General features: G+C 42.2%; 2 protein-coding genes across 5 annotated transcripts in view; both read right to left on the bottom strand.

Annotated features, from left to right (window-relative positions):
- The window catches only part of DLG2 (discs large MAGUK scaffold protein 2), a 746,421-nt gene that overhangs the window by 263,573 nt on the left and 467,294 nt on the right, over positions 1 to 15,554 (bottom strand). The gene's annotated exons all lie outside the window — the stretch shown is intronic.
- Positions 2,008 to 3,177, bottom strand: LOC101521127 (protein ILRUN-like). The gene has a single exon (XM_058663681.1). The coding sequence runs from the start codon at positions 3,175 to 3,177 to the stop codon at positions 2,656 to 2,658; it is 522 nt and encodes a 173-aa protein (XP_058519664.1). The 3' UTR covers positions 2,008 to 2,655.

Here is a 15,554-nt window from a genome sequence, read left to right on the forward strand (position 1 = left end):
CAGGGAGCCTTTAGCAAGCCTCTGGGCAGGGGAGGACATGGGTTCTGGGCATTGCTAAGGATCCACACGAGCAAGGGGGAGGAGAGCCATCAGTTCTGAAATCCTCCTGGGCCTGGGAAAGTCACTCACCCTCCTGTGCCCGCATGCCAAGGATAGTCTGCACTTGCTCTGGCCCTCTACAAGAGGGTGTACATTAGAATGGCTTGTTCTCGGGAAGCAAGCCAAAGCATATGGGATGCTGAACTGATTGGGAGTGAGGAGCAGCAGGACAACTCTGGCAGGGCCACACCCAAGGATGGTGGCCAGTGAAGCCCCTGCTGGGAAGTAGAGGGCAGCTTGCATGGGGCAGATGGCAAGTCAGAAAAGCAGGGCTTATGAAGCCTCCCCGATCCTGCCAGGGACAGCTAACGATGCTTCCAGGTCATCAGGAGGCAATAGTGGCTGGACATGCGTGGGCTCCCGGCTGGCAGTGTCTCAGGAGATTGGCACCAACAGCAGCAGCCTGGGTCTCATGGGGCTCTCAGAAAGAAGCCAGCCTGAGCCCCAGGGGACAGGCTCCTCTAGGGAAGGTGCCCTCGTGCATGCACACAGAGCACATGCTCGGAAGGCCCTCCTCTAGCTCCGACCTGGGTGCCAAACTGTCCTTCTCAGCAGACGGACATTCCCCCTTTGGTTTTCTGAGGAAGGTGGGAAGGTGAAGGGTGAATTTCACATAAGCGTTTTCTTCCACAATCAGACTTTAAAAAAAAAAAAAAAAACAGTCTCAGAAGAGGATGAGGAGGAACAAACACCACACATTTTTTGGAACTCAGACACCCAGACAGAGACAGATAGGCAGGCAAATCCTCACTAACACCCAGACTCTACATCCCCTTGCAGCCCCTCATTACCTGGTCTCCCTGCTTGTCTCGCAACCCTGGGGGGGGGGGGCTGGGGGTGCACTAACAGGCAGGTGACCTTCAATTGCAGCCTAGATCCGCATCCTGACTCAAACCAACTAAGACTCAAAGGAGGGAGGGGGTGAGCTTTGCATATTCTCTTATCTTTGGCAGACAGCTATTCTAGCCTGGTTCTAGCTTTCCACAGAGAGAGCCACATCTCTATCTGCTTGGAATCCACAGGAGGCCACTGAGGCTGCCAGCCTTATCTCCAGAGGGCCTGCTCCTTGGCCACCTCCTTACAACAACCGACCATCCAGCTGGGGTGGGGTGGAGTAGGGGATATGGAAGGTCCTCTAATTTCCACCTAAACGTGGTTTCCAAGATCAAGGGGTCAGAGACCCCTCTGGGGCTGTTTTCGAATTTTTAACAGCTCAGACTTCACTAACAGGCCGTGAAAACACCATGCAGGACCACTAGAGGGGACACAGGGAGAGGAGCTGTGTGACCACAGAGAAGCATGGACCACCTTCACACTCGCCTGATGGTGGACTGTACCAACACCTGTGTGTGTGTCCACGGCACACGCATGGGTCACACATGGGTGGGGAGCCACTGTGTAAAGGGCCCAGCAAAGAAGTAGGGAGGATGGCGTGTCTCCCTGCCAAGAGAAACATGGAAGGGAAGCCACGTCAACCATTGCAGGCGACTGTGGGAGGACACCTTCAGTCTCAAACTCCCACATCACCCAAGGGCTGTCCTCAAGGCTTCCTCTGCTGGTCACACAGGCAAGTTTGGTCTTCAGAGAGGTTCTGATACTAACAAGCCACAGGGTTGGTGAACACAAATGTCAAAGGTGTAAATGAACACAAGATTAAAGACACAGGAGGAAGAAGGGGGATAACTCATTGGCTGATGCCGTTCAAAACAAAAGGGGTCGGACAGCCGGAGTCACGATCCTGGGCAGCTATGCTCCTTCGGCGCTGACCCCACAGTCCCCAAACATGCCATGTAGTTTTCATTCTGAATCGTATCCAGAGCAAGCACTAATCCTTTGAAGAGCATGTTATCCTTTGCTTAAACAAGAGTGGGGAAGGGGAAAAATTAACAGGTGCTCGAAACTACAACCTCTCTGTAGGCAAAATCACTTTTGTTTAGAAAGATGGCTACCCCTCTCACCCCACCTTTAAAAAAAAAATTGTTTTCCTTCCCAGGCGACCTAATGATTTGTTAGACGGACACCTAATCAACCAAGCCCAAGGCAGCTGCATGGCTTCTTCTTGGAAGTCTCGACACCACTGCTGTGATTCAGCACTCACACATGCACACTGAGTTCACTCAAAACTAGTCTGTTCTGCTTCCTCCTCTTCTTCCAGGATGGGAGTGTGGGGGGCAGAGCCAGGAGTCCATGCGATGTGGTCTGCAATCCAGGGAAACCCTTGCCCTACCCCCAAAGTCAGGCCTTTTTCTTGTTGATACACCCGTTTAAGACTGGCCAAAAGGGTAAGGCCCGTGGAGCCCCTTACTGTAAGTCACTACTGCTAAGTTGTTTGCGTGACTGCTGGGAGAGAAATTTACAGAGCTCTGTGAGAGTCTATTCTGATCTTGCTTGGTTTGGTTGGGAGCAGGAGCCCATGTGTTTTTGCTAATTAAGTGGAACTTGGAACCCCCAGGGTCTTTTTAGTTGTTTTCATCTGCTCCTCGGCTCTTTTGGGGAGGGGAAATGGGTAGAAGTTTCCTTCTACCCTTGTGATGCGGCTGTGTGCTGAACTCCATTTCAAAATGACAGCTGCTGTGCTACTCCTAAAAGTACACCCACCTCCACACTGAGAATCACCCAGATGACATCTCCATAGTAGAGTCCTGTAGCAGTGCACATCCGCCACTGTCCCTGATACATTCCTGCTCCGCTGGGGCTGCACATCGGGACCCTAACATCTGCAATCTCTTGCGGCTCTAGCGATCTCAGCATCACCATGTTCTCATGTCCAAACTGGCCTCTGGTCCAGAATTCTGGATCCGCCAAGTTTTTTACAAACTGAGTATCTGGAGGGATAGACTCTCCGTCTCCTATGGTGGCATCTTCAACAAAGCACATGGAGGGCACAGTGATATTTGGGCTCTCAAACTCATAGTAGGCTCCAATTGCTGCCTGCAGGTTCCAGTTGGTCATGTCCTGGAAGGTGCAGCCAGCCCGGTTGAGCTGGAAGCCTAGCAGCCTCTGGAACTTTGGAGATGGGCACGTCCTTGTCAGGCAGCTGAACTTCTGCATCAGCTCCGGGTCCAGGTGCACATCCATGCCCTCCTGGCCGAACCCGACACCTGCTTCCTCGCCTCCTCACAACTGAGCCGCTGCCTCCCCGGCCCGGGGACCGGGAGCGGGCCCACTGGTGTCAGGCACTGCAACCTTTCCAGTATGCCCGGGCCTCTCACCACCTCTAGGGGTAAACTCACTCTGCCACCCACTCACTCGCGCTCCTCCCTCGAACGCCCACAGCGCCGCCACCTCCGCCGCCTCTCACTCGGCCTCCGCCTCCTCCCTGGTCGCACCCACTCTAGTTTATGTATTTTTAAACAATTTGGATTGACTTCCACAAAATACAGGCTGCATTCTTTACATTCTGACACTTTAGAAATATCACGACTTAATAAGTACCAACTGATGGCCCAAAGTGGGCCTGAAAGTGTTACAGAGGTGAGATCTGTACTCAAGAGGAGGGATCCAAGATCGTTACTGAAAGCATAATGGCAGGGCTAACTGATTATGTTTGAAAGCAAAGCATCTCCACTACACAGTTCCTCCCGCATATCAAGAAGTGAAGATACATCGCAGCAAGCATCTCTACTCCCAAATAAAAGATGGACTCCCAACGAAACCATTAAATATATCTTGATACTAGGAGGCTGGACGTTTGCTGTTATCTATATCTACAATTCACGATATATTTAAATAGCAGAATGATGGACTTGTGACTGTTTTTGAAGGACAATATTATTGTAATCATATAGGGGAGATCAGTTGGGGGAAGGAAGAATGGGGAAGTTGGGAGGGAAAATCCATTGAGCCTATGGAACTGTATCATGAAGAACTAAAAAAAAAAAACAACAAACAACAAACCAAAGTGTCTTCATGTAGGGAGGAGTAGCAGCAGTCTTTCTGAGGTTAGGGACAACGGTGAAGAGATCATAAGCAAACTGTGGGTGTCTAAGTAGTGATTTGGATGCTTTGTGTTGGTCTCAGGCTGCTTAAAGGAGCTGACTTCATGCATGGGCTTTAGGCTTTCTTAGCTTCTCTGGTTACACGTATTCCCATGCTCACACAAATGCACACATACTTCCTCAACAGACCGATTGCTTAAGGTTCTATTAACAGACCCTTCCCCTTTCTTGAATGTCTCCTTCACCTCTTATAGGCCTTTCTCTCCCAACTGCTTCTCATAACCGCCTATACAAAGACTGCTTCAGGCCATCTGATTTCTGTGTCTGCTGCTCCCACTGGCTTTGGACAATACAGGAAGGAGAGACCGTCTGAATCCGCCAAGCATGGGTTATGAGGACATAATTGTTATGGAATTTATGTCAGGTAGTAGTTATACACAAGTGATTACACAGAGATCTAAGTTCAAACACAGTTTTTGTTTTCTATCACTTTCTGGGAAAGAGGAAAAACATTTTAATTTTCTAGAAAAGTGGAGCTAATCCTCTGCTGGTAGTGCTAGCATTTCATATGGACTCTGGGTTTGTGTCCCAGATGCTCCATGTCTGATCCAATTTCCTGCTGATCGCCTGGGAAAGCAGTGGAGGATGGCCAAGGCCCTGGGCCCTGGCACCCATGTGGAAGATCTAAAAGAAGATCTTGGTTCCCAGCTTCAGACCAGCCCAGTTCTGGCCATTGTGGCTACTGGAGAAGAGAACCAGCAGATGGAAGATCTCTCTCTTTCTCTGTCTGACTCTCCCTCTTCCTCTCTGTAACTCTGACTCAAATAAAATAAATCTTAATCTTTTTGGTAATACAATTTACCCAGTTTATCAATTCTGTTCACCACTGAGAGATTAACATTGCAAACTTGCCACTTCCTTTGGTTAGCGTCCTACCCAGTTCAGCAGGATGTGTTCCAGCCTTCGTCTGTCATTTAGTCCTGTCCATTTTCAGGCCTTCCTCTCCTTTTTGCTTCATGTTCTGCATCTCTTGAGAAATATGGATCTTGTCATCCCCATCCCAGGACCTCTGTGAACTGAATCTCTTGATTCTCAAGCTTACCAGTATATTCCCATTGCACATTTTGCGGACGCAGCCTGTTCCATCTTATTCTTTTGGTACACTTATCCAAATCCTACCAGTTTAGCACAGCTAAGCACTAATATAGTCATACATGAGTCACATGTGAAATTCAATTCTGCTACTTCAGGGTTAGGTCATCAGGTACAGATCACTTCCCGTCTCTAAGTCTCTAAGTCTCAGTTTGCTAGTCTCCAGAATGAAGAGAATGCAACTGTCTGTCTCCCAAGCTTTCTTAAAAGATTAATCAAACAATCCATATACTCTGTTTAGCTCAGTTCTTGGCATCTGTCAAGAACTTAAGAAATTACTTATAAAAATTAAATATCATAGTTCCAATGCTACTTTTATGCTGATCATTCTGGATTTGTATATATCTCTTTATTCACAATACTGCTTGCATTTATTTAATGCCCTGGGATGTTTATTGTTTGCTAATAAAATACATTTACGGATATGATTGCTGAACTTTTGGTGAAGCAAAAAAGCTAAGAAATAGAAGCTTCTAATGACAACAGGGAAAGTACACTTTGAAGTATATATCTACTTGATTTTATTGATTGAGTAAATGGCTAACTGATCACTTTATCCATTCTATCAATGGATATGCCTTGAGTGTCTACTATAGTCCACAGACTGAGATGAAGAAGAACAATTCTGACTAAAGAGGAGAATAAGAGGTACATAATTACTATGACAAAAAGAGTCATAGCATTCTCCATTGATGAAATACAATATAGAATATAGAAAGTGAGCAACCAGGAAGCTTTGTGGAGGATAAAACCTTCAGCTGTGCTGGAAGGGAATGTAGGAGTTAATGCAAAACTGAAGCTCTAACGTGATGGTTGAATAGCAGATGGTAATTCCCAATCAGAGCACATGCAAGAGCAAAGTATTGCTACTGGGGAGGGCAAGCACCCACAGTGAACAGCAAGGGAATGCATTTCAGAGGGGAGGCATGGAGGAACTTTTTCAAAACATTGCTTGATTCCCTTGGGTGTTCTTTTAATTAACACAACTGTGACCTGAAAACTTGAGCAAATGCAATTTCTTTCTAGCTGTTTTTATTGATATTTGGTTACAGGACTTCAATTTACAGTAGCTTCTCTTTGGATTCATTGTTCAGTGAGTTACACTCAGGTTGCCACATTGCCTGTTTCTTTGTGAAATGAGTCCTCCCACAGCCCCAGCCTTAGTGAGATTCCTATTGACAATAAAATATAGAATGCTAGATGAGAGAGCTTTGTGCTCATTGCTATTTAAACAGACTAACATCTCAGAAGTAAAAATTACACTAGAAGCTGAGGTGCTTTGGCCAAACTGTTTTTCTTTACTAGGAAAATTCTGGAGGTTCTATAAAGGACACTCATTAATTATTACGATGCTAGGGGGAGGTGCAGTGGCTTCGCATGTTAATCCTCCACTTGCAGCACTGGCAGCCTATACTGGCTCCAGTTTGTGTCGTGGCTGCTCCACTTTCAATCTAGTATCTCGCCTATGGCCTGGAAAAGCAAAGGAGGATGGCTCAACTCCTTGGGCACTTGCACTCATGTGGGAGACCTGCAAGAAGCTCCTGGCTCCTTGCTTTGGATTGGCTCAGATCTGGCCATTGAAACCATTTGGGGAGTGAACCGCAGAAGAAATTTCTCTCTCTCTTTCTCTGTAAATCTGTCTCTTAGATAAAAATAAATAAATCTTTAAAAAATAATTATAATTCTGATAATAATTATCAGTTTCAGATCAGTTCTGTCCCACATTGCAGGACTCACAAATAGGGCATGGGAAAGGGAATCATGAACATTCTGAAGATGTATTAGTAAGACATAGCAAACTGGGGCCTGGTGTGATAGTCTAGTGGCTAAAGTCCTTGTCTTGCATGTGCTGCGATCCTGTAGGGATGCTAGTTCGTGTCCTGGCTACTCTACTTCCTATCCAGTTCCCTGCTTGTGGCCTGGGAAAGCAGTCGAGGATGGCCCAAAGCTTTGCAGACCCTATGCCCAAATCCTGGAGGGGAGGTTCTAGGATCCTGGCTTCAGATCAGCTTATTTCTGGCTGTTGCAGCTGCGTGGGGGTGAGCCAGTGGATGGAAGATCTTTCTCTCTGTATTTCCTTTCTCTGTATGTCTTCCTCTCTATATACCTGCCTTTCCAATAAAAATAAATAAATCTTTTTAAAAAAGGCATACATACATAAGGCCACAGAATCCACAGACCATCTCACTTGTGTAACATGTGACTATCAAACTGGTGGGTTATGTGGAAAATACAAATGATTGCTATATTTAATTAACTGTAAAATGTATTTTTAATTTACACTTTTAGATTTCTTAACTAAATGTGTATCTTTATAGCTGATGGGGTCTTTTTTTAAAGATTTATTTACTTTTATATTGCAAAGTCAGATATACAGAGAGGAGAGACAGAGAGGAAGATCTTCCATCCAATGATTCACTCCCCAAGTGACCACAATGGCCAGTGATGTGCTGCACCAATCCGAAGCCAGGAGCCTTTTCTGGGTCTCCCATGCAGGTGCAGGGTCCCAAGACTTTGGACCATCTCACCTGCTTTCCCAGGCCACAGGCAGGGGGCTGGATGGGAAGTGGGGCCACCGGGACTAGAACCGGCGCCCATATGGGATCCCAGCATGTTCATTGCAAGGACTTTGTCCACTAGGCCACCAAGCCGGGCCCTGATGGGATCTTTTAGATAGTATTCTCTTATAAAGCAGTTGCATTTTATAAAGCAGACAATGGGTCTAGCCCAGAGCAACTGGCGGTCTTTCGTAAGAGAAGGTAAACTAGCACTGAACAAATATCTGCATAAGAACTGAAAACATGTAGATTTCTCAGTAAGGAGGGATACTTAGGAAGTAGAAGCTATTTCTAAATAGATGAGAGTATGCCTCACACCAGCTCACCTGAAGTAAAAAAGTACTATTTCAGGGCTAGAAGCATGTAAATAATCGAGAATTCACTACCAGACTTTGTTTCAGAGTTGGGAAAATCAATGAAAGGGATGAAAGTGTGAGTAATGATGGGGGTTGGGGAACATGGACAGTGGTGGTAGCAGGTGTCTTATCCTGTTACTCCTAGCTCTTGGATACAGAAGATGCTGATTTATAGTAGATACTGAATGTATAGTTGTTGAATATGGGATCTTGCCACATGCAAGGCAAATACTTGAGCACTAGGCTACCACGCCAGGCTCGAATGTGTGCCTTCTTGAGCTGCCAACATCTACAGGACTGACCTGTCAGTCTGACTTCTTGCAAATCTGACAACCAAGTTTGTCTTTCCTCACATCTAGGCTAAATCACAGATCTCTGGCCTTAAGGACCTTTTGTTATAGTGGTTAAAACAGAATGCAAAAGCACTGGTAATAATGCTTCAAAAGCACTCCCCAAAATGGGCAGTTTATTTATAAAAGATAACCATAACAAAAATACATGGCACATACGTTTTCACTCAGTTGTTGATAACAGAATGAAAGACAAGCATGGTTGTCTTCCAAGCACAGTGGAATCCAGCACTGCCATGGAGTACAAAGAAACAGCATCAAAAACAAATGGCTTAATCCATAGCTCATCATAAAAAAAGGCAATCAGTGAAATGTTCCAAGGATTAGTCTTAGTATCCATTCCCTATTGTTCGTAAGAAAAAAATACAATAATAATATTTGTCAACACCGTAGCAACTGAGTAACAGCATGATGTCAAGGAAATAAAATGAACATAATATACACTCACATGCTCTCAAGATTCAGTGTGGACCCACGTTTTGCTTATTATCAACAGCCACATCCCAGACTAACATATCCTGTGACTTTGTTGTGTATATTTTGATGGAAATTCGGACGCCTTTGCTTTTTACAGGTAGTGTGATACAAAATTCACTACCTCTCTCCAGTTGAAAAAAGGCAAAAAAAAAAACACCCCCTTTTCCATGCCTCCCTTGTCCTTGCCCTTTGCCAGGTAACACAAGCAAGGCCTGTCTGGCCAATTTGTCGGAGGCATTCTATCTCACCTTAGAATCTTAGTATCTTGCATATATTTCCTTTCACTTATTTGATTTCCTCTTCATCTCTTAAGATTTCTCAACATGCTAAATTTCCAAAAGAAAGCACAATCATAATTCAACACGCCTCCAATGATTTTCTTGAATATTTACTTTGTGCTTGACAAAATTCTAATTTTGGGTGATAAACTAATAAAGATAGAAGTCAAGAGAGGGAAGACCATAAATAAACAAGCAAAGTAACTACAGGTAGTGATACATGCTAGGGAGAAATGTAGAAAGGCTCTCATTGTACTAGCAAAAGGCAGGCAGCAATCGTGGTCAAGGGCAACTTCGCTGAGGCCAGAGCAGAGTTTGAATCCCAGCCCTAAAACTTCCCTGCTGCACTGTGATCTTGAGAAAGCCTTCTGCCCTTAGTTTCTTCATCTCCAAACATGCGGAAGGTCACAGCTCCTATCTCATGTACTTATGTCAGGACAAAAAGAATTAAAAGTAAGTGGAAAAATTGAACATAGTCAGGCACAGATTAGGCACTCTGAAACATCAGCTATCCCTATTTTAGTAGTTCAGGGTTACTAAGCACTTTCTCTGGAATTATGATTTTATCTTATCCAGCATATGTTTTATCAATCCCTTTGCACACATGAGGGGTCTGAAGGATGCAGAGGCGCCATAGTGTTCACAGGATCACATATCCAGGAAGCAGCAGAAGCACTGGCTTTGACTTCCTCTCTGTTCTCAAGCATTTTTCTACCTCTCTTCATAAATTTTGATTTTTCCTTTTCAGTTGTTCATGAAAGAAGCCCAGCGTATCTGTAACCTCACTTTATGGTTTGAAAGTTAATTACTATCTATGGGTGGTAAATTCATCCTTCTCAGTTTTTTTCTTTCAAATTCTTTTTCTGATATATATTTCCCCCCTTTTTGTTTTAGTTTCACTGCAGCCTAAATTCAACTTAGTTCATTATCTCAGCAAAATACCTTACATATCTTTTATTTTTTTAATTTTTATTTTTCATGATACAGTTCCATAGCCTCAGCAATTTCTGATGTTGCTTTATTCCAATAGAATTTATTAATTATTATAAGACATATTATCTCTTGAGGGTTACCTACAATTCCTTTCCACATCTGTATCTTCTTAGAGCAAAGAGCTTTAGAAAATATTTCCCTTTGGAATGTTCCAGATTTCATCCATTGAGTTGAAATTCAAAATTGCTATTATTTTTCTTTTCATGACCTTTCTGTATGTCTTTTTTTCTCTTTCGAATCACAGTTCCACTTAGAAAAAATGCCATTCAGAAATTCTCACTTCAGTGGTAGTCTGCTTTCTTTTTATATCCAATTTGAAGCCATCATCACTGCCCTGTTCCTTCAATTGCTCAAACACTTGGTGTGCAATTCATTAGGCAATACCTTGCCAGCTGTAAGAGAGGTGCACTCAGAACAAGAGAGGATTCTGAAGCTTCAGGGCTTCGTAGTACAACGTGGCTCAGCAGACTCAATCCAGGCACACATCAACTTTCCTGAAGCTCTGAAGGGAAGTGCTGTAACATCTGGGAATTTAGTCCATGTAAGTTATGGAACCCCTACCTTTTTCTTTTTTGTGGAGAAGTGGGGAGTGACTGAACACCCACAAGGCGATAGTCAGATCTGTCCTTGCCTCCTCTCAGAGATGTGGTACTGCAAAAAGACCCCCAAATCAGGCAGGCCACTGGTGAAATTTTGCCCTGGCCTGACAGTTGTGTGACTTCACTGACATTTTATTCCCTCATCTGGAAAATATGGATCCCAGCATTCACAGTGTGTGAAGAGAATTAAGGCCCACTCCTGGTGACACAGGACAGAAACTTTCCACTAGCCCTGCCTAAAAGTTTACCATTCATTTTTTATTATCCTGTTAAGGACCAGCAAGAATTCCTCCATATAGCCCAAATCATTTTCATGATATTTAGACTTTTAAAAATCATTGGTGCCCAATCAATACTGATTGATTTAGTTCTCAAGAACTTATTGACTGCCTGCCATAGTCACTCCCTTCCCCTATACAGCTTAGGTTGGAGAGAAAATCTAAGGGAGAAATGCAGGCATGCCAAGATACAGGTAGGAGAGGAAGCCCTGTCACTCTACTATGATTGGGCTGGTGCAGTTAGGGAAGGCTTCCTTGAGGAGATGAGTTCTAGCCTTTTCTTTGAAAGAAAAGCATAGTTCAGATAAGTAAGGGAGGAAGGGAATTTGGGTTAGATTGTTAATTAACAAAGGATGAACCATCAAGGCATAATAGAACAAGTTTAGTATCATTCTGGTACAAAGTACAAGGGGAGAAAGATATAGGTGGGGAGGGAATAGTGAGAGGAGACTTACACGTATATAAATACAGATGAAAAATATAATATCTAAGAGAACTGTGCCTGCAACACAGAAAGTGCTAAGTAAGTACATTAATTTTTTTTCTAAGGACCTAAAACAAGGTACATATTATGCCTGGAAATTACACTTGCAATGTAGTTCAATCTATTGAGGGAAAAAATATCTTCTTAACAGTCTTTCTATCCAAGTAAAAAACATTTCGCTTTCCACAGCAGTTTTTTCTACATGTCATCCTGTCATTCCACCCTTTCCCCAAATTTTGACATTTTCATCTCCTTGGATTCTGTTCTTATCACTCCATACCATCATTATTTCTCCCTGTGAGTTACCCAAAGCAACTATTTTTTACAGTATATTAATAACTGTATTCTTGGGCCTAGTGCGATAGCCTAGTAGCTAAAATCCTTGCCTTGCATGGGTCGGATCCCACATGGGTGCTAGTTCATGTCCTGGCTGTTTGACTTGTAGATGGGGAAAGGAGTAAAGGATGGCCTAAACCCTTGGGACCCAGAAGAAGCACCTGACTTCAGATTGGCTCAACTACTGCCACTAGGGTTACTTGGAAAGTGAACCAGTTGATGGAAGATCATTCTGTCTCTCCTTCTCTCTGTTAATTTGGCTTTCCAATAAAAATAAATAAATCTTTAGAAAAGAGAATTGTGTTCTTCCAGGATGCCCTTTGTGTATCTGCTGCACATGAATTAGTTTGTGAGAGCAGGTTCTACTAGGAAAACTCTGTAACTGCTTTTCTTAATGGAAAGTTTCCCACGGCAGGGATACTTATTTTTAAGAAATTAAAATATTCAAAGAAATTATAAACATAAATGATTTGGATAAAATGGAATGAAATTATATTCTGTCATGTACATGCTTATTTCTGAGTGACCCCCAAATTAAAATTAAATTAAAGAGGAACTGATACATTCATAATCACATAAGAAAGAAGGATTGTATCTTTATATGAAGACATCTACCTATGAAACAAGTTAACTCTTGCACATATTTCTAAGGGAATAGGGTAACTTTAACCGTGATTTCACATCCCTTTAGATTAAAGCGACCTGTTTCAAGGATATTAAATGTTCCATTTTTTTCCAGAAAATCATATCGGTTAATGAAGAACAATTACATGGAGGATTATTTTGGAACTGTGATTCCCTTACCAATTTACAGCACACTGGGTATTATGACAGTCACACTGAAAGAAATTCTATCAGCTATAAGATTGCTCCAGATTTGGGAAGACATCGTAAGGTATGAAGAACAGGTGTCAAGGCTAAACCAACTAAGAATTAACAAATTTTCACTTCTTAAACTCTCTAAAGTTTAACACATCCTCCTATTGAGCAACCAACTTTTTTACTTCTTTAAAACACTGCCAATAAGATGTGTGTGTATCCCCAGAGAGAGTTTCAGTTTTTGTTAAAATGTACTTTTCATTAATTCAACGGCTATTTACAGGGGCAATGGAGAAGCGACACCAATCAGAATTGAATATCAGCTTCTCGTTGTATCCTTTTTAAAGTGTTACTGTGATTTTTAAGACTTTTTTATTTATTCATTCATTCATTTATTTGAACAGCAGAGATACAGACACAGAGAGATCTTTCTGTCTGCTAGCTCACTTCCCAAATGCCCAACAACATTGAGGGCTGAGCCAGGCCAAAGCAAGGAGCTAGGAACTTCATGGGGGTCCTCCTCTTGAGTGGCAGGGATCCAGTTACTTGGTCCATCACCTACTGCTTCCCAGAGAGTGCACAGGCAAGAAGCTGGCTTTGGGAACAGAACAGGAACTTGATACCCATCTCTGAAATGGAACATGTTTGGCCCTAGTGGCACCTTAACAACAAATGCTTGTCTTTATTTTGGTTTCTGACCTTATGTAATATTATCATAAAAAAAAAAAAGCTACAATGATGTGCCATCAAGCATTCATTCACCACATAAAAAGATAAATGTTTTCTCAAAAATACATTTATTTGGCAAAGTTACAAATAACCTGATAATTCAAGAATAAGCTATTTCTTGGGTTGAATAGAAAGGACAAAAAATGGAATCAGAGTTCATGGGTGCAAGTTCAGCTCACAGATCTACTCCAAAGACTAATGGAAGTCACTTCACTAAACTTCACTTCCTTGCCTATGAAATTGCAATAATGGTAATAATCTGTTTAATTCACCTCAGTTATAACTGAAGAGTTACAAACAAGAATTCTTGATCATTAAATCAGATTTTATAAACAGTGGAAGGAACATGGACTTAAAGCAAGGCATGCTTATTCAGTTTTGTCAAAATTTTATGAAAATATGTGATACATATTTATACTAAAACTATATAATCCTTAGATTTAGGAAAGCGATCAGTTATTGTCTTTAGCAGAGTAAAGCAGTATTAAACACAGGTCAATGTTGGAAATTGTAGAAACCTGAGATAACAAAAGACAAATTACTGTCTATAGTAGGGAATAAAAAAGTTTGAGATACTATAAAAAATTATGTGTATTTTCTTCTCTTTTACATAAATCATTTGTGAAAAGTGTGTTAATTTTTTTTTACAAGAGTGATAATTAGGATTTATTTTTCAGTATAATTTGGAGACCCTTTGTTATCCAAATAAAAATGACAAGTTTCTGTGCCTGTAAAAAAAAAAATTCACCTCTCGGAGTTACTCCAGTGACCTGATGAGGCACACGTGTGCAAGATTTTATTTTGTTTTATTTATTAATTTTTTTTTTGCAAACTGAAAAGTATAAAACGTAACAAATCTCAAGGTTAGGTTCATTAGGGAAATAGCAACCTGTTTTCTTTTGCTTGCACAACTCAAACTACCAAATGAAATCAACAGAGTTTTTGTCTTAAATTTGTCCTCTCAGCAGCGATGCTGGAATGAATCTTGGAAATAAAAAAAAATCTGCTGTTACAGAAGAGCTCCTGTTAGCATAGGAGAACAGTGCTTGACATTTCCAGGTGAGTAAAGTGATTCCTAGCAGGCATTTCAGCAGGCATGCATTTACTTTGCAACATAGAAAAGAGAAACTACAAGGTATAGAAGTTTGTTTTGCTCATTCATTAATTCATTGTGTATTTATTACTTTATTTATGTGCTAAGCAGAGAGAGAGAGAGAGATAAAGGACTTCCTTTCACTTCTTTACTTCCCAAATGCTTGCAATAGCCAGGGTTAGGCCGGATGGAAACAAGAAGCCATGAACTCGGTCCAGGTCTTCCACATGAATCCAAGGCTAACTATGAAGAAGGAATCTGTTTTGTTGTAGTGGGATTGAGAACAGGGAGCAGGCTTTCTCCCCCCACGCTCTCTTGACTGCTGCCCCTTCCATTCCTCCACTGGATGTCACTTGTCAGAGGGATGCTGATTGACACTTTCTCACAAGGCATTCTCTTCATGTCAATTTTATTACTGTAGAAATATCTCAAATGCCTGTATCCTCAGTTCTAAAGGTCTCTTCCCTAACTGAATCTCTCTCTCTCTCACTCTCTCTCTCTCTCAATAATTACTACCAATGGAAAATGAACTATCCATCAGGAGCTATGCTTGGTATTGCACCTGTTCCTTCATTTAATCCTTGGAGACAGGCATGAATCCTCACTTTACAGTTAAGATTCCAAGAGGTGAAGTAAATTGCCCACAGCTACTATTCTTATTGGTGGATCTAGAATTTGAACTATATCTGATTTCACACAGGAACCATTAACCGTAACGTTTCCCAGTCTTTGACAGAGAGGGACAGTTCTTAATATAAAGGAAAGGAACACAATTGTTGGAAATTATCATACTGCCACTTGCTATGTTCTATTATATTCCAATCATTCTACACCCAATTTCTCCAATGTTTTCCAATAACTCCAGAGGGCAAATACAATTGTGTCCATATATTTGATGAACAGAGCTCTGAGGCATGCTCGAGACCAGTATTGCCTACCTCTCTTCTCAATTAGAACTGGAAACCATGCACTTCAACCCTACCTGACTGACTCTCCATTTCCTTGTCTGACTCAT

The sequence above is a fragment of the Ochotona princeps genome, chromosome 4, assembly GCF_030435755.1.
Source record: "Ochotona princeps isolate mOchPri1 chromosome 4, mOchPri1.hap1, whole genome shotgun sequence".
NCBI lineage: Eukaryota > Metazoa > Chordata > Mammalia > Lagomorpha > Ochotonidae > Ochotona > Ochotona princeps.

Coding starts and splice junctions, on each gene's coding strand:
- LOC101521127 (XM_058663681.1), bottom strand. CDS start 3,177: ATGGATGTGCACCTGGACCCGGAGCTGATGCAGAAGTTCAGCTGCCTG.